Source organism: Capra hircus, chromosome 15, assembly GCF_001704415.2.
Source record: "Capra hircus breed San Clemente chromosome 15, ASM170441v1, whole genome shotgun sequence".
Classification (NCBI taxonomy): Eukaryota; Metazoa; Chordata; class Mammalia; order Artiodactyla; family Bovidae; genus Capra; species Capra hircus.
Window position 1 is genome coordinate 7,275,739 of NC_030822.1, and position 27,095 is coordinate 7,302,833.

Consider the following 27,095-nt stretch of genomic DNA (forward strand, 5'->3'; position numbering starts at 1 on the left):
GTGGTGGGAGGAGGGCGGGCCATGCTGAGGCCTCCGCAGCTGAAGAACCCACTGGAAGAGGACCATGGATAACGTCGAATCGCGATGGCCTGATGGGGATCCACTGCCAGACTGGCCGCCAGTGGGGGTGGGGGAGTTTATCTCATTACGAATTTGCAGTTGTGACCAAGATAAATGACTGTTTGGTTTTGGTGGGCCCCTGGGGGGCAGAGGCTTTCATACCATCTGGCTCTGGAGGAGAGAGGGTCTCAGTGATCCGAATATGGAGGCCCTTAGAGAAGCGCAGAGGCCGCATCCTTCTCTGGGTGAGTTTAATGTTCATTTCTGGCTACCCTGAACCCCAACCTGCCAGTAGCAGTAACAGCACTGTGCGGTTATTAAGCGCTTGGCATGGGCTGAGTGCTTTGCATACATTTTTACCATCTAGTGTTGTACACAGCCCCGAGAGGTGAGGACTGCTATCTCCATCTTTTAGGGGAGGAAACTGAGGTGCAAAGAGTTGCATCCTTCATGCACATACTCTGCAGACTGTGGCCCAGGGGCTCCCGTGCTAACCACTCAACCGCACTGTCTGTGGTTGGGTGAGAAGGCTTCCCTGGGGTGCCTGAAGTTTTCAAGTCGCCCATGACTCTCTGGCTATAACTGGAAATCAGAGTTTCAGAGATGGGTGGAGATAGAAGCTGACTGCCTTTCCTGGCCTCAGAAGATAACTGGTCAGAAGCTGAGGAGTGACAGGGGATTGGCCAGATGAGGACACAGGCCCCCATGGTGGCCAGCCCGTGCGCAGTCAAAGCCGCGCTTCCCTGCTGTCCCCTCCAGCCCAGGGGCCACTGCTCCCAGGTACTCTCTGCCTGTTTGCCTTGCTTCTCCTACACTTCACTCTGAGAGGCCAGGGGTCCATCTGTCTCGTCACCAGCGAGTCCCTGGTGCTCATGCAGACGCGGCCTTTGAGAGATGCTCAGTCAATATTTGTGCAAAGAATGAGAGGCCAAGGTGCTTAGCCTGTGGGCTCTGGGCTCTGCCGGCGGGTCTCCCTACATAAGGGGGGCGGTAGCTCCAGATTTCCACCTAGGAGCCCCAGCATCTTGCTGGTAGGACGGGTAGGGCCGGGGTGGAGGGCTGGCCTGGAAGAGGGTCCGCCATGCACCTTAATGCCTGCCCCGCACCCCAAACAGCCTGTGGACCCCGCCCAAGAGGTACCAACGGAGCAGGGGCAAACGATTCATTTCCACATCTGAGAAATAACGGGGGCGGAGGGGCATGACCTAGGGGTGTGTGCTGGGGTATTGGTACCAAAAGATACCAAAAGGCTCCTGTTCGGGGTTCTGGGGTCCCGGGGCCAGGCTGGGGGCTGCAGGCGAACTTCTGGAGGTGGAGGGGCATTCAGGCAGAAGGCCCTCAGTGAGCGCTCTCCAACCTCCCCTCCCGCCCCCCACACACACCGGGGGCAGGGTAGGGGTGTGTACAGAAAGTGGTGCGCCTTCGCTTGCCGGGCTCCCAAAACCCGGGTTGTGGGTGTGGCTCCCCCCGGGTTTGGATGGGTTGGCACAGGAACCGGCCTGCGAACAGGGGTGTCCCGAGGGCTGGTGGCCGGAGCAGCGCGGGGAGCCGGGGCCGGCAGGGCGGCTCGGGGAGCGTGAGGGCGCGCGCTGGCGGGGTGGGGAAGAGCAGGGGGCGGGCGGCCGCCGAGGGGCGGGCGGCTTTGGGGGGGTGGAGCCCGGACCGCAGCGCCCGCCGCTCGCTCGGCGCCGTAGCCGCCGCCGCTGCTGCCCAGGGCTCGGGACGCAGGGCGGCTGGCGCTCGGCGAGGCTTCGGCGCCCCGGGCTGCCGCGCTCTCGGTCCCGGCCCCCGTCCCCCGGCCCGGCGCCCCCGGGGCTCTCGCGCTCCGGTCCCCGATCCGGTACCCCGACCCGGAGAACGCTCTCAGCTGGCCGAGCGGTCCTGGGCTCGCGCCCCCGGGCCATGAAGAGGGGCCCGTGAGGGGCGCGCGGAGGCGGTGGAAGAGGCAGGAGGAGGGAGGCCGAGGAGGAGGGCGCGGGAGGCGGAGGATGCCGCCGCACCCGCCGCCGCCCGCCGGCCCCCGGCGAGCCTGACTCCAGACCCGAGGATGGAGCCGGCGCTGGGCGCTGCAGCGGCTCCCGGCGCGCCCCCGACCAGGTACCGGCCGGGCCCGGCGGACCCCGGGGCGGGAGGGAGCGGACTCTCGCCGCAGCAGCCGGGAGGGGCGCGGGCGCGGTGGGAGACGCCCCTCCGCTCGGGGACTGTCGCTACGGGCGGTGCGGGGCGGGGGGAGGACCGCAGCTTGTCGGGTGCAGGAAGGGGCTTTCCGGGGCCGGCGGCGGGTGAACGCCGCGATCGCCCTGGCCCTCCCCGCCCCCATTCGGGGAGGGCAGCAAACTTGATTCGCGCGGCGGCCCCGAGGCGCCCGATCCCCTCCGCTGCGGAGCGCACTCGGGGGCTGCCTGAGGCTCGGCGTCCCATAGCCTGCCGGGCTCGGGGCTGTTGAGACCCCTGCAGACCCTGGGGTCCCCACGGCTGCACCAACTTTCCAAAACCACGCTGCACGCGGAGACGGGGGCTGTCGTCTGCTTCCTGCCCCCAGCCTGTGCCCCGCACCCTCACCCACCACTCTGCGATGAACTGGTCTTGGAGGGGGAGGGGGGAACAGAGGCTGCTGGAAGGTGCAGACCTCCCACGGAAGCCAGAACCACCCGCCTGCTCTTCCCCTCCTGGAGAGCAGCCCCTCCCAGGCTCTGGGAACCCAGAGTGGCCCTGGCCGGGAAGCTAGGGGTTAAAAGGTAAGACCTAATGGTAGCCCTCAGGTGGCACCTTGGCCTGATTTGCGATGCCACAGGGTACCCTCCCCCCGCCGCCCCCATCCTGCGCCCGCCCCTCGCAGGGTTACCGCTCCTCACCTCTGGTGCGGCTTTTCTCCTGATGGACTTAAACACTGCTCCGAAGCTGGAGGCATCTAGGGAGTCCAGGCGCCAGAGAATGGGCTTAGACTTTTGACAGAGAGTTGAAGGCAGGGGGTAGGGAGGTGGATGTCCAGTGGGTAGATAAGGACTGGAGGCAGAGGGGACCGGGGGTTGGGGGCGGAAGGCGGGACCCTGACTGGGAGGGTAGCTGCACTGGCCAGCCAGAGGAGCCGTGGTGTAAGAGGCAAGCAGGAGGGGGCCCGAGGTACCAGGTGCCTACTTCTGGGGTTCCTCTACCCCTTGAGGTGGGGCTGGCTGCCACAGGCAGAGACCTTACTTAGATGGGCAGTCCCCAGGCCCGGCCCTCAGCAGCTGGGGACACTTAGGGGCAGCACCAGGGCCCTGTTTCTCTCCCCAAGCCCTCTCACCGTCATGACTCACACATTGGATTCGCCAGGGAGGCATCAAGCCTCCAATCTATTCTCCCCCCCGCCCCCCACCCCCCTCCTTCCTGGATCCTCCGTGAGCCGCTGGGGCTTGGAGGGGGTGGATTTGCCCTGGGGCCTTGGCCCCCTGAGGGAGGCTCCGAAGCCTGGCACTGCAAACTTTCATTCCCCTGCTGCTGTCCTGATGTTGGCAGGTGAGGGGCTAGGCCAGGGTGGTGGGGGTTGCCCCCAACCCTGCTGAGGCTTTGAAATCCTAGTCCCACCTCCTTCCTGGCACGTACCGTTAACACACGACCTCATCGCAAAGCGGAAGCACATTTTCCCCTTAAAATTCCAAATTTCCCTCTTTGCTGAGTATTGCCATGTTTTTGGCTGGAGGGTTCCTCTTCAGCATCTGAAGTCAAGCTCCTCTTGCCGACAAGCTTCCCTCCTGCGTGGTCACCTTTGCCGGGGACAGGTCCCCATTCGAAGGGATGTGTTCTTCTAGGGCACTAGTTCCCGAGGAGCGGCACTGAGGGGGCTGATGCAGGGGTGTGAGTGTACCGGCCACATGTACACGCAGGAGGTGTGCATCTGTGCTCCGCTGAGTCTGCAGGGGGCCCAGATGCCATGCTCTCACTGGCCGGGGAGAGGCTTGAACCTCCTTCCGCCCACCCCCCAGCCCCGCCGCAGTTCCCCTTCCCCACATCCCTGTCTCCTTCCCTTGCCCACTGTGGGTCTCTCTTTACTTTTCCAACTCACTCTGCATTGGTGCGGGGAGAGAGCATTTGATATTCATAATCTGGTTCAGAGAAGGTCCCGAAGCCCTGAGTCACGGTATGGTTTCCATGGAAACAGACTTGTTCATCGCGGTGGTGGTGGGGGAGAAGGGAAACATATAGTAAAAATCCAGGCTCCACAAGTGTGGTTGGAGTTGGACCAGCTCCCTTCATGGGGAACAGGGAGCACTGGGCAAGGCTCTGGGGTCCTTGTGGGAGGGGCTGCCTCTCCCCATCCACTGGGGTTGCTCCTCCCACCCTGGGAGCTGCTCAGCTCCTTCTGTGGCTCTTGGCAGGTTCTGCTTCTCCCACGGGCTTTCTGACTAGGTGCTAGGGCTCATGGCCACCAATGTATGCCTCAGTCTCCTCCTCTGTGAAATGGGAAAGTAAGAGCTCTTCACCGGCCTCATAGGGCTGTTGTGAAGGTCAAATGTGTTAATCCGAGGCATACACTGAGAACACGGCCATAGTGAGTGTTCAGTGAGCGCCATTAATTCAAGGTGTTGGAAGGGCACTCCCCCTGGCGGTGCATTCACCTGGATCCACCCCTCTGCATCCGGCAAGGTGGTCTTGACATCTGGCAAGGTGGTCTTGACATCTGGCGGGGCTGGCCTCCCACTTCCTGTAAGAGCCTCCCCAGCAAGCACCGATACACCCCCAGCTGGGAACCAGCCATCCCTTTCTTCCTCCCACGGAGCACATATTTAGGTGGCTGAGGGCCCGAGCACTGTGCTTGGGAGTCCTGGCTCCTGTTCAGACCCCACCTGCCTGGGGAGGCTTGCGGGAACACATCCTCCCAAGTCCAGATGGCCGGGCAGCGTCCTGCTTCGGCCCCCTGGAGCTCTGAAGACCAAGAGAGGGGACTGGAGCAGGGGCGACCTTCCCGGATCCCGGAGAGGTGGGTTCACCTGGCTGGAGAAGCATCTCCTGGTGATCCACTGAAGAGGAATCAGGAACTCTCTAGAAAGATAATAGATGCTGGCCTCCTCATCCCTGCAGGTTAGAACCTCTGCCGCTCAAGTGTGCCCAGCGTGCCCTACAAGTCTGGATTGGCTCTGGGCTCCAGCCCAGCAGGCTGGGAGATGGGCGCCTGCCCATATCTGCTTATCCCAGCAACCCATGCCTCGGCAGTGTCTGGGCAGTGGCTCGAGGCCACTCGGCTCTAGTGATGGCCCAGCCAGTCTTCCTCATGGGTCCGTCTTTCAGTTGCTGCTGTCCCCTCCCTGGCCTGCAGACAACCCCTCCTCCTCTCCACATCACTGGTCACCGTCCCCCTCCTTCCCTCCCATAAGGAGGGCGTCCACTCCGAGCTCCCTAAAAGGCAGTCCCTGCATCAGTACCAGCTCTCAGAGCTATGGCTCATCCTCCACACCTGCTTGCTCTTCCTTCTGTTTTACAGATGGGAAAACTGAGATCCTTGGGCTTTGCCAGTCAAAGCCATCACTTGAGCTGGCCTTGGCTGCCCCAGCCCCACCCCCGCCCTGGGGATGTCCTTCCTTCTTCTCTGGCACCCAGGGGCCCCAGAATCCCCCCGCCCCCAATGCCCCTCCATGCTGAGTTTCCTGCTTAGGTTTTTCCCCCAGGTCTCTGGACCGCTTTGCCATCCTCATTGGTGTTCACAACACCTTCCAATTTAATACCCTCTGCAAATTTCATTAACGGACTGTTTACTCCCTCTCTCAGGATTGTTAATGAAGATGTTAGTAAGATCTGACCCAACAGAGCTGGGTCTTGGCAGCCCTGCCTTCTTTCCCGGACTCTGTCCCTCAGCTCCTTCCCCCTGGGCTTGCCTCCTCCACCTGGGACCCTTGGGACCTGCCCCTTCTTGCTTTTAGCCCCATGACAAGTGCTTAGGGCCAAGTCTGTTTGAATTAATTTTGTAAGATTACTTGAGGCGCTGAATCAAATGCTTTGCTAAAAATCAAGATATATTACCCGGCTTGCATTTCCTTCATCTACCAGTCTTGTAATTCTATCAAGAAAGCTATCAAGTTTGTCAGGCATGATTTGTTCTTTATAAATCCCCACGGTACCGCGTGGGGCACAGAGTTCCCGCGTTTTCTAAATGTTTAGAGATTCTCTCTTGGTGTTTGCTCCTTGATTAGAGCTGGAAGGCCGTGGGCTGGGAATTGTCGCAAACGCTCATCTCTTCCTCTTGGACAGAGAACAGAGCACAGTCCTCCCCCTCTCTGGGTCTCTGCTGGGGAAAACGAGTCGCTTAGCACCCACTGCGTCCTTGCAGGGTGCTGAGGGCCCCAAGTTGGGCACCCCCTGGCCCCAAGATGGGTGGGTGGGCAGAGGGCCTGGCGCTCTCCCTCAGGGATTCTGTAGGCAGGTGGAGATGACGGACATGTCTGGTGCCGACACTTCAAAGGTGCCGTGGAGTGAGTACCTTGCCCAGTGCACTAAGAGCATTACCGAGACATTGAGTGTTACGTTCATGATCTTTAAGGGAGGTGGGTAATCTCTCCTCTCCCTGGGTGCCTGGGAAAGTCCTATGAGGGTAAGCCTGCCCTGGATCCGAGGTCTGGGTCTCAGCCTCTGCCGTTGCTCTTGACCTCTTAAGTGTGCCTTAACAGGGTCAGGGCAATAGCTGGGGTCCAGATCACGGGGTTTAGGGGGTCAGGGAAGGAAGGCACGTCTTTAGGGAGAAACTCAGGTGAGGACTTCGCTGAGTATGCACCTCACACACAGAACCCTGTAACCTGCATCCGGCCCCTTGGCTGCTTCTCAGCACACCGCTCAGCCTCAGTGAGCCTTGGCCCCTCCCCTGTGAGATGGATCCTCCATGAGCAGTTGCCATCATGTCTTTTTCGGGAGGTCCCTGTTGATGTAGGGGCAGAGGTGCTCATCTGATTGTCAGGGTACCCGTGAGCGGCTCTCCCCAACACTTCTCATCCAGGAGACAGACAACTGGCAGGCGGAACCGTCTGGCATCCTTGGGGCCAGCTGGGGGCTGGTGGTAAGTTCTGGGCTTAGGGGCCAGGGGGACCTTCTGGACCTTGAACCCAAACCCTCTGCCCCATTCCAGACCATTCCAGGCCAGGAGGTAATCAAGACGTTTTTTGGTGTCCTCTTGGCTGCCTGGCATTTGGGCATTTCTGGCCTTGCTGGCCATGAAACCACCCACTCCCCCACCTCTACTTGTCTAACCAGAGCTAGGGCCCCGGAGTGGGGGGCAGAGTGTGTTTTGGTTAGTGCCTGTCTGGTGGGACATTGCCCTGTACCCTCCGCATGCTCGCACCATTATTTTTTCTAATCCTTGCGATGGGCTTCTCTTTGTCATTCAGCTGAGGAGGGGAGAACCACTCGGGAAGCGGTGAGATGGTACCCACGCATCTGTGGTGTGCCAGGAACCAGGCAGGTAGGGCTGCCGGCAGCCCGCGTCCCTCCAGCTGACACAGCAGGGGTCTGATCCTTGGAGATGGTCACTAGCTGTTTGCTGGGTGAACTCGCTTCTGGGTCTGCATGAACGCTGAGGTCAAGGTTGGCACTGGTGTGTGTGGGGATCCTGGTGGCCACCTTGGCCCTGCCTGTCCCCTCTAGCCTCCAGGTGCTGGTGCCATTCCATGCTCTTGGGTGTGGTCTGGGGATTTCAGCTTTGTGGTTAGGGCCAGTGCTTAGGGGTCCTCAGAGCTGAGCTTGAATCCCGGCCCCCACCAAGGACAAGCCGCACACACTTGGACAAGTTCCCTCACGTGTCTGAGCCTCATGCGCCTCGTCTGTGAAAGATGGCAGCAATACCTGTGGAAAGCCCCCGCTTGAAGGGAGCGAGGCCCGTGATCATCTCTGGGTATTGAGAGGGTGACAGGCAGGAAGGCCAGGGGTCTCCAGATGGAGGAAACAGGCTGCAAGTGTGAGACATTTTTTAATCTCTCTCTTGAGTGGCAGGAGGAAACAAACTGCAAGTGTCAGACTTTTTTTTCCCCTTCCCTATACAAGTTTAAAGAGGTTTCTTTTAAAATTCTGTGTTGCCATGACGACACCTGGTTCCACCTGAACTTAACTTTTCTCAAAGCTTGAGCTAACCAATGCATTTTTCTTATGGAAATGTTTTTCTTAAGCTATGTTAATGAGCTATGTATTCACCCTAGACTCTGTCTTCAACTTGGTTCTGCCTAAGACTCAGAACCAGTATGTTTTACTTGACAAACCAGTATGTTTTACTCATGCAAATGTTCTCTCAAGCTATGTTAATGAGACTACGGCTTTGCTTGGAAACCTGCCTTTCTTCAAGATTCACGTCAATCATTTTATGGCCCGGGACAACTTACCTTGTGCCAACATTATCTCAAAATGCATGTCGTGGGTGAGGGGCCTGGTGCCAGTCTCTGAGTTCTGAGACATTTCCTGTCTCTAATTAGCAGTCTGCTAGGAGAAGGAAATGGCAACCCACTCCAGTGTTCTTGCCTGGAGAATCCCAGGGACAGGGGAGCCTGGTGGGCTGCCATCTTTGGGGTCGCACAGAGTCGGACATGACTGAAGCGACTTAGCAGCAGCAGCAGTAGCTATATAACATCTGGTTAAAGACTAGCAGGGCGGGAGGCACTCTTTCTGCCCTCTTCTGATGTCTGTGTCAGAATATACTTTAATAAAACTTTATTACACAAAAGCTCTGAGTGATCAAGCCTCATCACTGGCCCCGGATTGAATTCCTCTTCTTCAGAGGCCAAAAATCCCAGCGCCTTTCACGGCTCAGCAACAACCTTTCAGCATTTCCTCCATCCCATGTAATAGCCCCAAAGCTCAGGTGAGCTTCCCCGGCGCCCAGCCCTCCCCACCGTATCCCCAGGGGCTAGCTGGGCCTTACGCAGGTGGCCCGAGACTGGAGACTCCAGGATCCAGGGACAGAAGGCTCCCCTTCCCAGCCCCTCGGGCAGCAGCGGCCTTCGCTTTAGCTGCTGTTGGCTGTTTCTCATCCTTGAAGCCGGGAGGAGGGGCTAAAGCCCCCGGTATCCAGGGGGCGGGGCCTGGGTACTATTCCGATGACGACTCCGGCTGGTGGGGAGGGGCGGGGCGGGGTGGGGGGGTGGACAGGAAACCGGGGCCTTTCCGTCCGGTGTGGGTGCAGAGTGGCCCGCCTACTACAGGCCCGGCTGTGGTAGGATCAGCCCGAGACAGAGAATGGGCCCTTCTGACTCATCCCTCCCTCGCGAGGAGTCAGGCACACTGGGGCCATGCGGCAGGAGGTCGATCACTCTCCCTGCTGCTGGGGAAAGCTTCCCTCAGGTCGGTCGGGACCCGCTGACCGGCAGGACTGTAGGTAGTCTCTGCAGTCTGAACAACAAGGGTCTCCAACCTACACAGGCGGTGAGAGCTTCATGGCGGAGGCTGTGGCGCTACTGTAATTTCTTTGAACATTTCCAGGCCACTATTGCCTGTTTGTAGGTTTGAGTTATTCAGTCGCTCGGTAGTGTCTCTTTGCGACCCCACAGACTGTAGTGTGCCAGGCTTCCCTGTCCTTCACTGTCTCCCAGAGCTTGCTCAAACTCATGTCCATTGAGTCGATGATGCCATCCAACCATCTCATCCTCTGCCGTCCCCTTCTCCTCTTGCCCTCAATCTTTCCCAGCATCAGTGTCTTTTCCAATGAGTCAGCTCTTTGCAGCAGGTGGCCAAAGTATTGGAGCTTCGGCTTCAGCATCAGTACTTCTAATGAATATTCAGGGCTGATTTCCTGTAGAATGGACTGGTTGGATCTCCTCGCAGTTAAGGGACTCTTAAGAGTCTTCTCCAACACCACAGTTCGAAAGCAGAGTAGTCCCTCAAAATCATGCCCAGGGTTGTTAGTGAATCCCACTCTGTGCCCAGCCCTGTGCTAAGCTTCATCAGCTTTCTGTCTCACAATCCAAATATTCTAAAGATTCTGTGATCATCTTTCCCATTTCATAGATAAGGACAGTTGAGGCCTATGGAGGTTAAGTCCTCTGCTCAGGGTAAAGCATCAGCAGTAGGAGTCAACCCAACCCTGCCTGGTCCCACAGACAGGATGTCCAACCTCCATCCAGCCTGCCTCCTCGCACGCCTATGGGTAACGTCTCAAGGAGACTTGGAACACCATGCATGTCCCAGGGTCAAAACATGTGGATGTTGGAGTGACCTGCTCTGGAGACATCGAGGCTCATGAGAGACAGCCAAGCCTCTCTGCTGATGGTGAAAAGTTGGTGGATGGTCATCTCTGGATGCTTGTCTTTGGAACCCTGATTGTGAGAACTTGCCCCCACTGGAGGTGCCTGAAGGATGTGTGTACTGGTTCCGTGGGGGTCTGTGGATAAGCCATGAGGCCCAGGGACTCAAGAGATTGTGTGCAAAAGACATGTTTGGGTTAGTGTGGATCTGGAGATAAGGACCATAGACCCCACAGGGTTTCAGATTGAGGGGGCATGACCCCACAGAGAAAGAAGCACTGGGGCTTCCAGTCACCCCTGGGCTGACCCAGACCTCAGAGGCTGAGTCTGGACACCATCAGATCACCTCCTCCCAAGGCTGCACTGGCTGAACTACATGTGGGCATCCTGCTTACCTTGAAGGTTGTTTCAGGACACAGTGCTGCTAAACTTGTCCTTGGACTTACTAGGTATGGGGTCTTAAGGACAGTGATACCTGCTCAGGGCTCTCGAGGAGAGCCTTCTGGATAAATCTTGTGTTGGATTCAGTAACAGGAATAGTTGGGCATCTCTTGAGCAGGTGCTATAATCTTCACCTCATGGATCCCATGAAACACGTAAATGAAGTATTTCCCTTTTCTCATTGGCTGCCAGGTGACTCTGACCTGTCTGTGTAACCTCATGGGCTGTTGTGCACTGACCTGGCTCCTCGTTCTTTTGGAAATTCATACCCCTGTTTTCCCCTTGCCTCATTTTCATCACATTATTTTCCTTAGGAAGAAAAAACTGTGCTGTTTTATGTTTTAACTAAACAAACATGAAACCCTGTGAGGCCTATGGTCCTCTCTCCAGATCCACACCAATCCAAACATGTGTTTTGCACACAGTCTCTTGAGTCCCTGGGCCTCATGGCTTATCCACAGACCCCCACGGAACCAGTACACACATCCTTCAGGCACCTCCAATGGGGGTAAGTTCTCACAATCATGGTTCCAAAGACAAGCATCCAGAGATGACCATTCACCAACTTTTCACCAACAGCAGAGAGGCTTGGCTGTCTCTCATGAGTCCCAATGTCTCCAGAGCAGATCACCACTGGCTACTGCAGACACAGGGATTAAGCATTTCCTTTCTGCAGGCTCCATCCCAGAGGCCTGTTTGCCAACTCTGTGCCCCCGTCCATCTCTTCCCCCATCCAGCTCCCTCTGCTTCTTACTCCAGTTTCAGGGACCCCAGAGCCTCGGGGCTCCTCCATACTGACTCCTGACTCTGATGAGCTGTATCATCTGATACAGTGAGCAGGTTTTTTTCCTCTGCTTCTCCTGTCTTCCCGGACTTCGCAAAAGCAGGGCAAAAGGGAACAAGGAGAAAACCGGGAGGGGATTCATTTCCCCAACTGGGCCTTAGTGGCTCTTCCCAAAGCCTCAGGTCCCGCTTTGGGGGTCTCCCCCTTTTTCAGCTCCTGTCTTGTCTCAGCAGCCCCAGGTGACTTCTGTCCCCTGCCTGAGCAGACTGAGCCCAGTTTTTCTGGCTGAAAGATGGCGAGTGCAACCCCGGTGCCTTGGATATGCCGGTGATTGCCAGCCAGCAGTGCCCTGGGGAGAGCAGTGCCCTGGGGGCACAGTGAGACGTCAGTGCTGGGCTTCAGTCCCACACCCTGTCATCAGTTGTCCCTCCAGTTCTTGCATGAGGTGGCTTCTGTTTCCCAAAGTTAATAAACTGGATCAACATGCTCAGTATAAACTGTGCCTTCCTCCCAACAGTCTCCTAGCTCCTCCCACCTGGCAGCTACAGTTAACTGGTTCGGTGCAAGTTCTTGTGGTTGTTTATGCATAGATTCAACTAAATTTGTGTGTGTGTATAGATATACTCACATTCCCTTAAAAAAATGAGAAATGGTGGCACACTATTGCCCATGTCTTTTCTGGCCCTAGACTTAAATTTTTTTTTTTTTACTTAATAATGTATCTTGGGTGATGGTTCCACCTTGGTACTTAAACATCTGTGGAGCCTTCTCTGACAGAATTGGTTAAAAAGAAAATGCTCGGGTGGGGGAGAATGTTAATAATGAAAGGGTTAAGTCTCTAGGGAAGAGAAGGGATGCTCATGGGTGGGTGTTAGGAGGTTTGAGAGCCTTCTGATCGTGTGTGTAAAACTGTGGGCCCGAATGGATCTTCAGGGAAGAGGGATTGTGTCTCTCCAAGGGGGTCTGTGACCCAGAAAAGACAAAGAACCACAGCATTGGGTTGTGCGGATTAAACAGAGCAGGAGGCAGAGGTTAACTCGTCAGAGGGCAGCGTCCCTTGGTTCTTGGGCCTCACCGGGGCAGCCACGGATCGGGCTGAGACAGCGGCAGAGCTGCCAGCCCTGGTAGCCTCTTGGAAGGTGACTGGAGCCTTCCCGCTAACGAAGGAGGGTTCCCGCATCGTTCAAGGAGGGTGGTCCTGACCCTGAGGATGAAGTACAAGGGCTTCCCGAGATCGGACAATTCCGATGGCCAGACCTGGGACGCCCTTAAGGGTCACTGGGTTTAGGGAAAAACCGAGGCACAAAGAGGCCAGGGGGTGAGTCCAAGGTCACTAGCCAGGCGAATGCAGAGCCTGTGGGTTGCTCCAGCCTATGACATTCGGTGTTCCTTCCCTGCTGGAGCGGAAGGAGACCAGGGAGCCGAGGCCCTCCAGATGCTGTGAGGCTGCCTGTTGCCGCTTGCCTCATGGTGTGTGGGTGAGGGAAGAGGGGAGCACGGAGCAGAGCCCGCAGCCCGGGTGGGCGTGTCATCCCCCCACCTCGCTGCTCCTGCAACATCGCCTCCCCGCCGCCTGCCTGCCTGCGTCCTCACATTAGACTGCAGCCAACCAGGCAGGAATTCTGAACTCAGCCGAGACGCTGCGTTAAGGAGCTGCACTGCAGGATGTGGCCACTAGAGGGCAGCAGGGAAGCCACTGCGGCGGTTCCGCAGGAGAGAGCTCGCCGGCTGGGAGAGTGTGCAGGAAGGCAGGGGCTCCTGGCAGACGCTTGCCTGGCAGAGGTCTGGGCACAGCGGTCAGGAAGCGTGTCTGGCTCAGGGTCACAGTCAGTGCTGATGGGTTATGAGAGACCTCCTTGAGACAGAAAGCACACGAGGCATCAATGACGATAAAAGTAACAACACTTATTGAGCACTTCCTCCTCGCTAGACACTGTACGAAGTTAATCAATCCTAAAAAAACAGGCTTGTTAAAATTATCCCCATTTCTTAGGTGAGAAAACCAGAGGCCCAGGGAGACTGGGGGAATCTGGTCATCCATAGGGCTGGTGCCAGAGCCAACGTCCCAAGTGCAAGGCTGTACCATATTATACGCCTGTTCAGATGACTACTGCTACATTATACTTAATTTACGGGTGGGGAAACTGAGGCTCAGAGAAAACGAGTGAGTCGCCCAGGGCCGCGTCCTGCTGAGTGACAGGTCCAGGTAGGTGTGGTTTCAAGGCTTGAGCTCTTAGCTCTGAATTCTAGTTCTCCCAGGTGGAGGTGTTTCCCACCCCCATCCTGTACCCTAATTTGAAGGTAGCTGGTTCCAAAGTCTGAACTTTCCTTTGAGAATGGGTGACTCCCAAGAGAAGTTAGATTTTGGATGCCCACGTCTAAGGCTTGCCTGGATTTTGACTCACCAGAGGTGGAGGGATGCCACGCCAGAGGCTTCAAGAAGCCCCAGAGAGGGGCTCTGGGGCCCACAGTCCAGCTTAGAGGATGGGGGTATTGAAGGTATCCCTTGCAGTGGCCAGAGCTCCCCTGGGAACAATGGGGCCCGGCCTCAGGGCCTCTGGTTTCCAGGGCAGTTGCTTCCAGCATACCAAGGACACTTGGCGGGCCCTGGGCCTGGTTCTGCCAGGCTGGCACGCCAACAGGGGCATTTCTAGGAGGGCCTGACTTCCTCCATCTTCCCGTTCCCATGCCCTGGCTTTGCCCTCCTTGGGGGTGGGGGGTTGGAGGGGTGACAACGGGTGGCCTGCCTTCAACATCTTCCCCTCCCGGGTGTCCAGATTGCACCTTGTAAATCTGAGTCCTGCTTTTTAAGGGATGTATAGCATCGCAATGATGCTTTAATTCCTTCTGATTTATTGGCAAAGACAGCAGCTTCCAATCTTGGCCTTAGTTCTTGGGGGGGTGGTGGTTCAAGGAAGTGAGGGGAACAAACTTAAAATGGTTTCCTCCTTGAAAGATGCTCATCTTGGGTGAATTGTTTTTGGAATGGGAATCTTAAGAGTTAAGGGAACTCTCTTTAAAGCTTCCATTTCCTGTCTTGGTGAGGACCAAAGGGTGCTGAATGTAGCTGAAGAGGGAGTAGGTCAGGGAGGAGGATTTTGAGCATACTGCCTGGCTGGAATCCTGGCTCTATGCTTGGAGAAGTTATCTGTGTAGAACCTCAGTTTTCTTATCTGTAAAATGGAACCATGACCCCACAGGGTTACTGTGAGTGCTAGATGAGCTGATGCCTGGAAAGGGAGCCTGTGACTGGGAGAAACATCATGAGTGCCCAGAAGTACTTGCTTTCCTTCATGTTATTTTACCCACCGTGCTCAGAATAGTACCTGGCTCATGCTAGATAATAACATGCTTGTGAATAAATACAAAGGAAATATGGCCGAATGAAACAGCACTGCCGCTAAAGAATGGACTCCCGAATAATTTAAAAAAATGACGCTGCACGAATATCGGTGACCTTCCCTACCTGTTCTCTAAAGACGTTCACGTTTGTCTTGGGGCACTTGGGCAGGGCTGGCCTGCACTCTGCATGGGTCACATATGAAGCTGAGACGCTGTTCTCTGTGCGTCCTCCGAGCAACCCTGCTGATGGAGACAGCGTCTTCTGCTCTCGTGGGGTGAGGCAGTGTGGGATGGGGGTGCGTTCCTCAGCTCACACTGGAGGTTCCCCAGAACCTGACTGCACCTTTCCCCTGTTTACTGCCATCTGGTGACAAGGTACTGCTTCCTCTAAGCACCAAGCAGGGTTTTGCACCTAAAACAGGCCTCCCCGAGCCGCCACCAGCCCCCTGCCCGTCCCTAAGCTTCAGCATGTTCCTTCTGCACCAAACTGATGGTAGAAGAGCCACAGCGCTGGCCCAAGAGTCTGATCCAGAGGGACTCGCGTCTCTCCTACTTCTTACTTGCTTACCACGCCCATTGGCGCGGTCTCTGAGCCTTAGTTTCATCATCTGAACAATGGGAGTGAGGACCCTGACCTTCCAGCAGGGGCTTTCAGGAAAACAGACTCTCTCCCTGGTGTGGGGAGCTGGGTGAGTGAGTTGAACCCGATAGCACCCATTTGGGAAATGAGGACCCACTCGTCCCGCCCCCAAGGGGAATTGTGCCCAATAGTGAACGTGGGAAGAATATGCAGAAGGCGCCGGCATTCACCCAACCTCCACGAGCCCAGTAGTTCAACCAGACCAGACAGCAAAGGGAAGAGCATGCTCTAAGTCTCAGAAGTCATCTGAACATCGCCTTCTAACATCTGGTGCCTCTTGTGCTGATTCACAAATGAGCAGGGGACAGTAATTACATGCATGTCTGAAGGCCCAATACGGGTAACCTGGAGGAACAGTGAGTCAGGTCTTCTTGGAGGGAGGCAGCATGGGCTCTGGGGAACCTGCCGGATCTGTGCCTCAGCTTTCTTGCCTGTGAAATGGAACTGATACTGGCTTCCACGTAAAGTTCTTGCGGAGCACTGATGAGCCAAGGTAGGTAAACTGCTTAGCGCTTAGGAAATACTCAGTGGATACTAACCGAAACAATGCCGTGACCTCGGTGCTTTGACTTAGGGTTTGCAAAGAGCGTGAAGGTCAGGGATGCTCCCTGGTCCACTTGTGCTCTGAGTTTCAGGTAGTCATTCTCCTCTCTCTGTGTGGGTGGAAGAGAAACCTCGCTTCCTTTCTGTCCCTTCCTCCCGGGCTTCAGCGGGTGGGCTGCCTCCACTGAGCTGCCGTTTCCACCTGGAGATCTGGGGTGAGGCTCCTTGCTCTTCCCGACTTCCGCTAACCCCCATTGGGGAAAATCACTGAACAAGGTGAATCGCAAAGGGTCAGGATGCTGCGGATTTTAAATGCAGAACCCATCTGGACTGTGCTCCAGCCGGCCCCATTTTCTGGGATAACTTTGACCCTGACGGTACCGTTGTTGGGCACTAGGTACTGGGTCTGGTTGGGTCAGTCCGATCACCAGAGCTGAACTGAGCTGGCCAGCTTGGGGGTGTTTATGTCCAGTGGGTTTCTGTGCATCTTTCTTGGGTGGTAGCTGGGACGGGTGCCTCTCTGGGGTGGTTCCCTACATGGGGCACTGACTCTCAGCTGGGCATGCAGGCTTGCCAGCCTCCTGCCCACTGGAGCATCACTCTCATAGGGTATGGGTAGCGGGTGGGAGAGGTGGGTGAAGGGGGTGGTATGCTGCCTGGGACTCAGAGGGCTGGACTCAGGGACTCAGAGATGGCACTGGGTTACCTGGAGCCCTGAGTCTCAGTGGGTAGATCTGGGAGAGCAGACAGGGCTTGTGTTGCCCAGCCCTAGGGAGCTGTCCGTGGGGCATATGAAACAGGGGAGAGAGGTGGGAGGGGGCGCTGGGAGCCCCTTCAGCACCACTGCTCTCCCTGTCTCCTTGCAGTCTGCTGGCCACGGGACTGCTGCACGGGCCGTGACTGCCGGTGAGGCCTGGAGATCCGGCAGCTGCGGACTGCCCAGCGCCGAACAGCCCCCCTTTGGTGAGTTGGTGGAGTGCTCCCCTGCCTTTGCCTTCCCCAGGGCGGGTCACTGAGCTGGCCTCTCTTGGCAGGGGGTGGTGCGGGGGGCAACTTTCAGATGCTCGGGTTGGCCCCTACCCCGGGACCCCAGCACACCCCCACTTTCCCTGCCCTCCCATTCCCCACGCTTCGTCCGTTCCTTGAGATGCCCCTTCTCTTCCACCCTTCTCCTTCTCTCTCCCCGGCCTGGGTTCTCTGGGGCCACTGTGGAATCACAGTGGGGTCCCTGAGCTCACCCTGTGGGCTGAAGGGGGTGAGGGCCTAAGGGTGGAGGCCCTTGAGGACTGGATGGGGGAGGGGTGCTGGAGGAACCAGTTCATCCAGCTAAACCAGTTCACTCACGTGCCCCATGACCAGGACCCCTTCCTCAGTAGACGTGTGCATAGCCAGTTGTGTCTGACTCTGCAACCCCACAGACTGTGTAGCCCACCAGGCTCCTCTGTCCATGGGATTCTACAGGCAAGAATACTGGAGTGGGCTGCCATTTCCTTCCCCAGGGCATCTTCCCGACCCAGGGATTGAACCTGTGTCTCTTGAGTCTGCTGCACTGGCAGGCAGATTCTCTACCACTAGCGCCACCTGGGGGCCACCCTCTTCCTCAGTGGCCAGGAGCAACTCCTGGAGGCCACTGGGGCCTGGGAAGGGGTTTCTCAGCAGGCCCTGGACCCTGTCTGCTCTGGGCCAGCTGCCTCTGAGGGAGTCCATGAGCCCTGAGAGTCCTCCACTGGAATAAGCTGGTCACCTGCATCTGTAAATTGGATGGGGGGAGCAGGAAGGGCTTGACATTGTTGTCCCCCTTCCCCAGCCTGGTGGCCAGAGGTTGCTAGCAGCCCACCCACTCAAGGTGTGCAAGGGTTCTTTTTGCACGGGGCCTTGGGTCAGGGGGCAGCATGTGACATGGGCCCTTCTTCCTCCTGGGGGTGGGCAGAAGACAGAGGAAAGAGGACCACACGGGGAAGTGGGTGCCAGTTCTTGGGAGTGGAAGAAGATGCAGGTGGCTCAGGAGATGCCAGCAGGGGTTGCAGAGATGCAGGTGGCCCAGGAGATGCCAGCAGGGGTGGGTAGGCAGAGAAAGAGGAATGGCTGAGGTGGGTGGGAGCTGGTCATTCCCCAGGTATGGGAGTTGAGGGAGTTAGGGTCTTGCCCGGTCAGGCCCCACTAAGCTACTCAGTTCTGATGGGAGGCCCCACAGTATTCTGTAGGTTAGGCCCTGGGGTATAGGAATGGGTTTCCTAAGAGCCCCCGGGAGTCCCCAGAGAATGGTAAAGTCTAGCGTAGGAGCCCTTTCAGTGCTCAGGTGTATGTGGGAGCACTGAACCATAGAACTGGGGCCCCTCCCCTGAGGGCTGGAGACCCAGCTCCTCTCAGGGAGCAAGCTGGTGCCCGCCTCCGGCCGTCAGGGGCACCCAAGTCTGGCTGCTCCCTGACGGCTGCCCGCCTTGGCCCCCAGACCTCACATGCTGGAGAAGCAGCCCCATGAAGGTGCCCAGCCATGCAATGTTCCTGGAAGGCCGTCCTCCTCCTTGCCCTGGCCTCCATCGCCATTCAATACACGGCCATCCGCACCTTCACGGCCAAGTCCTTCCACACCTGCCCGGGCCTGGCGGAGGCCGGGCTGGCCGAGCGGCTGTGCGAGGAGGGCCCCACGCTCGCCTATAACCTCTCGCGCAAGACCCACATCCTTATCCTGGCCACCACGCGCAGCGGCTCCTCCTTCGTGGGCCAGCTCTTCAACCAGCACCTGGACGTCTTCTACCTGTTTGAGCCCCTCTACCACGTGCAGAACACACTCATCCCCCGCTTCACCCAGGGCAAGAGCCCAGCCGATCGGCGGGTCATGCTGGGCGCCAGCCGGGACCTCCTGAGGAGCCTCTACGACTGCGACCTCTACTTCCTGGAGAACTACATCAAGCCACCGCCCGTCAACCACACCACCGACAGGATCTTCCGCCGCGGGGCCAGCCGCGTGCTGTGCTCCCGGCCGGTGTGCGACGCCCCGGGCTCGGGGGGCCTGGTGCTGGAGGAGGGGGACTGTGTGCGCAGGTGCGGCCTGCTGAACCTGACGGTGGCCGCCGAGGCCTGCCGCGAGCGCAGCCACGTGGCCATCAAGACGGTGCGCGTGCCCGAGGTCAACGACCTGCGGGCCCTGGTGGAAGACCCTCGCCTAAACCTCAAGGTCATCCAGCTGGTCCGGGACCCCCGGGGCATCCTGGCCTCCCGCAGCGAGACCTTCCGCGACACGTACCGCCTCTGGCGGCTCTGGTACGGCACCGGGCGGAAGCCCTACAACCTGGACGTGACGCAGCTGACCACCGTGTGCGAGGACTTCTCCAACTCCGTGTCCACCGGCCTCATGCGGCCCCCGTGGCTCAAGGGCAAGTACATGCTCGTGCGCTACGAGGACCTGGCCAGGAACCCCATGAAGAAGACTGAGGAGATCTACGGGTTCCTGGGCATCCCCTTGGACAGCCACGTGGCACGCTGGATCCAGAACAACACGCGGGGAGACCCCACCCTGGGCAAGCACAAGTACGGCACGGTGCGAAACTCGGCGGCCACGGCCGAGAAGTGGCGCTTCCGCCTCTCCTACGACATCGTGGCCTTCGCCCAGAACGCCTGCCAGCGGGTGCTGGCGCAGCTGGGCTACAAGATGGCCAGCTCGGAGGAGGAGCTCAAGAACCCCTCCATCAGCCTGGTGGAGGAGCGGGACTTCCGCCCTTTCTCGTGACCGGGGCTCCGCGGGTGGGGGCAGGGGGCACACGATGTCGGTTTTGATAACATGGACCGTTTTTAACTGTTGCCTTATTTCCCCCTTCCCTCTCCCACCCCGTCTTTGGTGTCCTATCTGCCCCGTCCGCCCCCCTCCCCACTTCCACCTGCCTCTCTTTGTCTCTGAAATTTGCACTATGTCTTGGACAGGAATCCTTGGGGCAGAGGGGGTGGTGAAGTGGGGTCCAGCCCCACCCCACACCGTTCAGACACTCGGGTGTGTGTCTCTGGTGGATGGTGACAATGTTTACAAGCACCACACTTACACATTCACATACGCACGTACACACACACACACACACGGGCGCTTGAGAGGAGAGACACCCCAAACCACACAACTTCTGAGGTTTTTTGAATGGACGAGTGGTCAGGGTATGGTAGTTTTTGCACTGTCTTACTTCAACAAGGTAAGAGGTTAAAAACAAAAAGGCCACCTGTCTCTAATTTATGAATGGTGTTTATCCCTCCCCATCCTGCTTCTGCCTCCCAATATCCGCTGCCCCCCACTCCTTGGAGCAGAGAAAACTGCCCCTTCCTGCCCATCCTTGCCTGTCGGTGAGCAGGTTTTTACTGTGAGGTGAACGTGGACCTTGTTTATTTCTTCCAGTCTGTGGCAACGCTGTCTGTCTGTCTGTATGAGTTTTGTGGCTGCCCCTGGACCAGTGATGGCTGATAAATATTATGGTTTTCTGATTGATCTTGGGGTCCATCTGTGATATTTCTTTGTGCCAAAAAAAGAAAAAAAAAAGAGTGGTTCAGTTTGCTAAATGAACATTGAAATGCTTTATCTGTGTTTTCTGTGAATAAAAGAGTGCAATGATGTCTGAGTGTGATTATGGGACATGCTGAAGGGGTGAAGGCAGAACTTGGTGGGGTCCAGGTGTTTCTGGCTTCGGGGAGGAGAGACATGGAGATGGAGGAGGGGATTCAATGACCAGTTGCTGGTTTTCAGAATTTGTATCACCCTCAACACCCTCAACCGTGAGCTCACAGTTTCATTTCCCTTCGGTTAGTTGAGACCAGTCACCTGATAGCCAGGGGGTGATGCTCAAGTGGTGTGGCTTGCTGGATGAGTGTCTGGAGATCCTGATGTCCTGGTGACTCTTTCCTGTGCCAGATATTACTCCTTTTATCGCTGGGTCTGGGGCCAGGATAGCTGGGGAGGGAAAAATATTCCAGAGTGGCTTGACCTAGGGCAGTGGCCTCCATCAGTGGTCTGGATGCATTCGGTATTTTAACAGCTAGTGCAGGCGTCCCGCTGGCTACACCGGGAGTACCAGTCCTGCTTACTTTCCTTCCAGTCTTTGGCAATCTAGCAGCTGCCTCCACGTGGCTTCCCCAGCTCTTATTCCAAGAAAACAGCTGGTCTCTGGGGTGGAGTTCACAGCTTTGTTGGCCTGGGAGAGAGAGAACTCCTGGGATTAGGCAGCTTCAGAGGTGCAGAGGATGAGATGGCTGGATGGCATCACCGACTCGATGGACACGGGTTTGGGTGGACTCCGGAAGTTGGTGATGGACAGGGAGGCCTGGCATGCTGAGGTTCATGGGGTCGCAAGGAGTCAGACACGACTGAGCGACTGAACGGAAGTGAGAGGTCCTGGGCTTCTCAAGCTTGGCAGAGCCGTCACCCAGGGCAGTACAGCCTTCAAGGGATTTATTTGTGATAAACAGGCCTGCATGACAGAGAATCAGAAGCCAGAGTGCTGGCCTGTTTCTAGGGTCTAAAGACCCGATCTTAGAGCGCTCTGGGAGGCCCTGCGTGCCCTGGTTCCTGCCCACCTCCAGCTTCACCCGAGCTGTGTTCCCCTTCACAGGGAAAGTCTTTTGGCTTTCTTTCAATTCCCTGAACGCACTGAGGTTACTGCTCCCAATTTGTTCCCCTCTCCCTGTAACCACACCCTTGGTTGGTGCCTCTTCCCCCGATTCGGGCTTAGCCACATGCCTTGTCTTTGTCAGTGGCTTACAGCAGCATCAGAAGTGCCTGAGCTTTGGAACTTGATCCTTTTTGCTGCTTTTTAGATGCCTTTAACTGCCTTGTGAAGGAAACCCAGGGCAGCTTGCTAGAGAACGACAGACCACACAGTGGAGAACCAAAGAGCCCCGGTCAGTGGCCAGCCGGTTCCTCACTGACTTGGCCACTGACACAGGTGCACGAGTGAGCCCCAGCCCAAGTCAGCGACGCAACCTGGCGTAGACTGCGGGAAGTGCCTTGCTGAATCCAGCCAAATTTCTGACCTACAAACTTGGGTTAAGAAAAGTTGTTTTAAGCCACTAAGCTTTGGAGTGACTTGTTATGCAGCCAAAGCTAACCAATACATACGGCACTCTGGCTGCTTGCAGCATATTTGCTTAGCTCTTTCCTCATCGCTGGGTTACTCCTATTGCCCTCTTAACCTAGTTAATATCTGCTCATCCTCTGGATCACAGCGTCATTATCAGCGCTTCTCTGGTTTTATCAGATTGGTTCAGTTATCCTAATCATGGTCCCCTGTATAAGTGATTATATTAGATATCCTGAGTACAGGCCCTTATGGCATCATACACATCTCTTTTACAGTGTTGATCACAATTGTAATCATACTTTTAATTCTAGGACTTGCACACGATAGCCTCCAGTAAACACTGGTTGCATGAATAAAAGAAGGGATGAAACAGGTGCTTCCCACTGGATGAGAGCATTTGCTTGTACTGCTCCTTCCCCGGGGGGTGGGGAGGGGTGGGGGGGGGACACCCTTAGGAATCTGAATGAGGCCAGAGACCGGGCAGCTGATGCCCTCCCAGCCTGTTTCTCGCAGGGGAAGGGGCGGGGGGGGGTGTTCAGCTGAGTTTTGTTCTAAGAGTCCACATCATCCCCCTGTGGTCAACAATTCTTTTTTTTTCACTCCACACACCTACACTGGCTTCCTGGTTCTTTGTCTTTGCCGTTTGTTACAATTTCCAAGGTTAACGCTTGTAGGGAGAAGAGCAGCGAAAAAACACATGTAGGGAATGTTTGCAGTTTACCGCGCACCCTTCTGCCTCCCATCAGTCACACGTCTCCAGCAGCTGTTTCCTGCTCACACAGAGGCACCTTCTTCCAGCCAGGAAACGGTGGTCAGAGCGCCACGTAGGCAGGGCTGACCCGGCCCCACCTAGGCTGTGTGTAGCACCTCGATGGCTTAGATCCTAAGGAGTAGCTTCCTGGTCTTGTCCCCGTCCTAAGGGCCCCTCTCATGCCGCTGCCTGGAGGGCTGTGTCCTGCCGACTCTTTTCATCACAGGCTTCCTGTGTTTGCGTGTTTTCACCTGCTCGCTCTTGTTTCTTCGTATCAGCAGACACTCCAGCCTCCCAGCCCCACTTCCCTGGGACTCAGGGGAGCTCACTGAGCGCCACTTCCCATTATTCCACAGGGTATCATCCAGAACAAACCTGCCATTCCTGATTCATCCCCTTCCTGGGGAAGGATTTCTCCCTGCTGGAATGCCTTTACTCACTGGGAAGGAAAAGATGTACGTGAAGCCCCTTCCCAGACCCATGGAGAAAACACACAGGCTTCTGTCTCCCGAGTGCTGAAAAACAGGTTGGAATCAAGTCCTTAGAGGCAAGTAGTCAAGGTTTGAGCGCACCAGGGGTATAGCTGCAGCCATGGGCTGAGTGGTCACGAGGTGAGCTCTGTGTGTGTGTGTGTGTGCGCGTGTGTGCATGTGTGTGTGCAGCTGGGAGGCTAATACCCAAACTGAGGATCTGACTGGCCTGGGGGCCTGCAGCCTGCCTGCCCAGGGCATACATGGGACAATTACCCAGGCTTCAAAGAGTCCTTAAAGCTTCACCCAAACCTCCCATCTCCCTTCCTTGCCTCTGTCTAATTGCACTTTTTGCTTCTGGGAGTTGTCATCTGCTGATGACTTATAATTACAATGTCTTCTTCATCTTGGGAACCATTATGGCAAAATGCTTGATTCTAGGTTCCAGTTCCATCTTTGTCATTAGTCGGTGTGTGACCCAGGGCGTATCACAATTTTTCTGAGCCTCCATGTTCTTATCTGTACAAAGGTAATGCTTATAATACCTGCCTCAGAGGGCTACTCTGAAGATTGCATAAGGTAACGCATTTAAGTGCAGGGCACTGGGCTTGGTGTATAGGGAATGCCTATTAAACGCTAGCCATTATCATCATCACCATGTCATTTTATCCACGGTTATTAGCAGGGTGCCTGGGACATGCTCAATGAATATTCGTTGAATAGTACATTTTTTTGGTGAGCTCTTCTCACATGAATGCTAACAATGCACCAAGTTACTCCTGAACAAAAATGGCCCAGCAGTCAGTGCAGTCCCCTTATTCAGCCAAGGCCTAGAACCGAGGGTTAACTAGGGGGAGGCAAGTAGGGGACAGACAGAAATGCCCACAGAACGGGTGCGAAGCGTGAAGACAAGCTGGCCTACCCACAGGATGGTACCTGTAGGTGTCCAGCGCCCTTAGGGGAGTAACCCTCAGGACTGGAAGGTGGCCGAGATGACCGGCTGTCTTTTGGCCACATGTCCAGAATTTAGATGACCGGCTGTCTTTTGGCCACATGTCCAGAATTATCTAAATTCCTAGGAAATGCCTTCCCGGGGTGGCATTCCCTTCCTGCTCAGCTGCTACGTCTAGATCAGATGGACTTGGCCTTTCTGCCCCCTTTAAGCCACCTCCATCTGTGCTCTTTTCAATTCACAAAGAACCATTTTTCACCTGGGGACCTAGACCCAGTCTTCTTCCTCCTGAAGCCCCAGGGAAGCTCACTGTCTCCAGCAGTGAAGGATGTTGAGTTTTCTGAGACCTGAATCTTGGAGCTTCCTGGAGGGGATCTGAGAACACGAGCTGAACACACCCAACCGCCGGGCGGTCTCCTCCTCTGGCACGTTCCAGCATCCAGCCTCCAACAACAATGCCTTCTGCCGGCATTGCGTCCTGCGCTCTTCCTTCCTTGGTAACACCTCAGCCCTTAGCAATGTCACTCTGGCCTTCAGCTGGCTTTGGGAAGCTGGATGTGGCTTTGGAACAATAACCTTTGCACAGAGGGGAACAGGAGGCATTTAAAACCATCCAAGGAGAGTAGAAAATTAGCAGTTCAGGTGACAGGAGAGACTCACCTTGAGAACTTGCTCCACTGCATCTTGCTGAACAAGCCAGAAGTCTACCCTGAGCCTCAGTTCTCAGCTGTAGCCTGGGGACTGCACTGGAAAAGAATGTGTCTTGTGCAGCAGCTGGGTGTAGTGGGCCGCCTGTGCCCATTTAGTCAAGTTAAACTTATTGGCCAAATACTGCTCCTGACTTTAAAAAAAAAGTGTATATTTTGATGATTACTGAGAAAGGTGAGTTAAAGATTCCGCACTGGGATTGTGGGTAGATTGATTTCTCTATTTCCCCATGCAGTTCTGTCACTTTTTTTGCTGTGTGATTTTGAGATTGTGTTTTTAGGTGCTACAAATCTAAAATTATCATAATTTCTGGTGATTTTCACCTTCTCTCATCGTGAGGTGTTCCTGTTTACCATGGTAATGCTTCTGCCTTAAGTCCGTTTCATCTAATGCCAGTATAGTGACACCGGCCTTCTATGGAGGGGCTTCCCTGGTGGCTCAGGCGGTTAAGCGTCCGCTTGGAATGCGGGAGACCCGGGTTCGATCCCTGGGCTGGGAGATCCCCTGGAGAAGGAAATGGCAATCCACTCCAATACTATTGCCTGGAAAATCCCACGGATACGACTGAGCCTTCTATGGGTAGAATTTGTGTAATTTATTATTCCATCTTTTAGTTCATATCCACGCCTTGTAATTACCGACATATTTGACCCAGGGACTGAACCTGAGTCTCTCACATCTCCTACGTTGGCAGGCAGGTTTTTTTTTTTTTAACCACTAGCACCACCTGTGAAGTTGGACTGCGAAGAAGGCTGAGTGCCGAAGAATTGATGCCTTTGAACTATGGTGTTGGAGAAGACTCTTGAGAGTCCCTTGGACTGCAAGGAGATCCAACCAGTCCATTCTGAAGGAGATCAGCCCTGGGATTTCTTTGGAAGGAATGATGCTAAACCTGAAACTCCAGTACTTTGGCCACCTCATGCGAAGAGTTGACTCATTGGAAAAGACTTTGATGCTGGGAGGGATTGGGAGCAGGAGGAAAAGGGGATGACTGAGGATGAGATGGCTGGATGGCATCACTGACTCAATGGACGTGAATCTGAGTGAACTCTGGGAGGAGGTGATGGACAGGGAGGCCTGGCGTGCTGCGATTCATGGGGTCGCAGAGTCAGACACGACTGAGCAACTGAGCTGAACTGAGCGACTGAAGTGAACTGAGCACCACCTGTGAAGCCCATTTGAATTTACAGCTACCATCTTATTTTGCATTTCCTATTTGTCTCACCCATTATTTTTAACCTTACTTTTGATTACTTTTTTTTGTCTATGACATCTTTTTTCCTCCACTGATTAGAGATTTACATATCTTTTTTTATTCCTTTAGTGGTAATATTAGAAACGACAGATTCCTTCTTCAGTTTATCCAAGTCTGAAATCAGTCAATATCTTAACCCGTCTCTTGAAAAACACACTTAATACCTTCATACACTTTAATTCTTTGAGCCTTCTTTTACATTTCTCTGTGATTGTTGTGATGCATTTTTAAAGCATTATATGTGGTCTTTCATTGACTTCTTCTAAATGATCAAATTTATTAGTGTGCCATTTAGATACAATAAGCTTCACTCCTTTTAAACATACGGTTTGATCAGTTTTGACAAGTGCATAGCTATGCATCACGACAATCAAGATATAGGAAGGCTCAGCCCCCAGATTCCCTCGTGCTCTCTCTCTTGCCATCAGTCTCCTCCCCTAAGCCCCAGAACTTGGCAACCGTTGAGCTGCTTTCTGTCACTATAGTTTTAACTTTTCCACGATTTTGTATAACTGGAGTCATGAACACGCACTCTTTGTGTCTGGATCCTTTCACTTGGTTGACGACGGATATTCATCATGTTGAATGTATCAGTGGTCTGTTTCTCTTATTTCTGAGTGCTCGACATTCCTTTGTGTGGATCCAGACTCCTGCCTGATGTCCTTTTCTTTCTACCTGAGGAACTTTTGATCGAATATAACATTTTTTTGGAGTGCAGGTCTACGGACAATGAATTCTTTCAGATTTTCTTTAAAAGTCTATTTTTGCCTTCGTTTTTGAAAGATGCTTTTGTTGGCTTTAGAATTCTAATTTGATGGCTTATCTTTCAGCAATGTAAAGATTTTGATTCACCATCTTCTGCCTCATATTGTTTCTGATGAAGAATTTGCTGTAATGCTTAATTTT

The 27,095-nt window shown here is 55.3% G+C and overlaps 1 protein-coding gene across 2 annotated transcripts; it reads left to right on the forward strand.

Annotated features, from left to right (window-relative positions):
- Nucleotides 1,744–20,593, forward strand: CHST1 (carbohydrate sulfotransferase 1). 2 transcript variants are annotated; one of them, XM_018059197.1, is made up of 3 exons: nt 1,744–2,157; nt 16,867–16,963; nt 18,453–20,593. In XM_018059197.1, the coding sequence occupies exon 3, from the start codon at nt 18,495–18,497 to the stop codon at nt 19,728–19,730; it is 1,236 nt and encodes a 411-aa protein (XP_017914686.1). In that variant the 5' UTR covers nt 1,744–2,157; nt 16,867–16,963; nt 18,453–18,494; the 3' UTR covers nt 19,731–20,593. The 2 variants fall into 2 exon arrangements, with proteins under 2 accessions (XP_017914686.1, XP_017914687.1); XM_018059198.1 differs by lacking the exon at nt 1,744–2,157 and adding an exon at nt 12,183–15,950.

Coding starts and splice junctions, on each gene's coding strand:
- CHST1 (XM_018059197.1), top strand. CDS start 18,495: ATGCAATGTTCCTGGAAGGCCGTCCTCCTCCTTGCCCTGGCCTCCATC.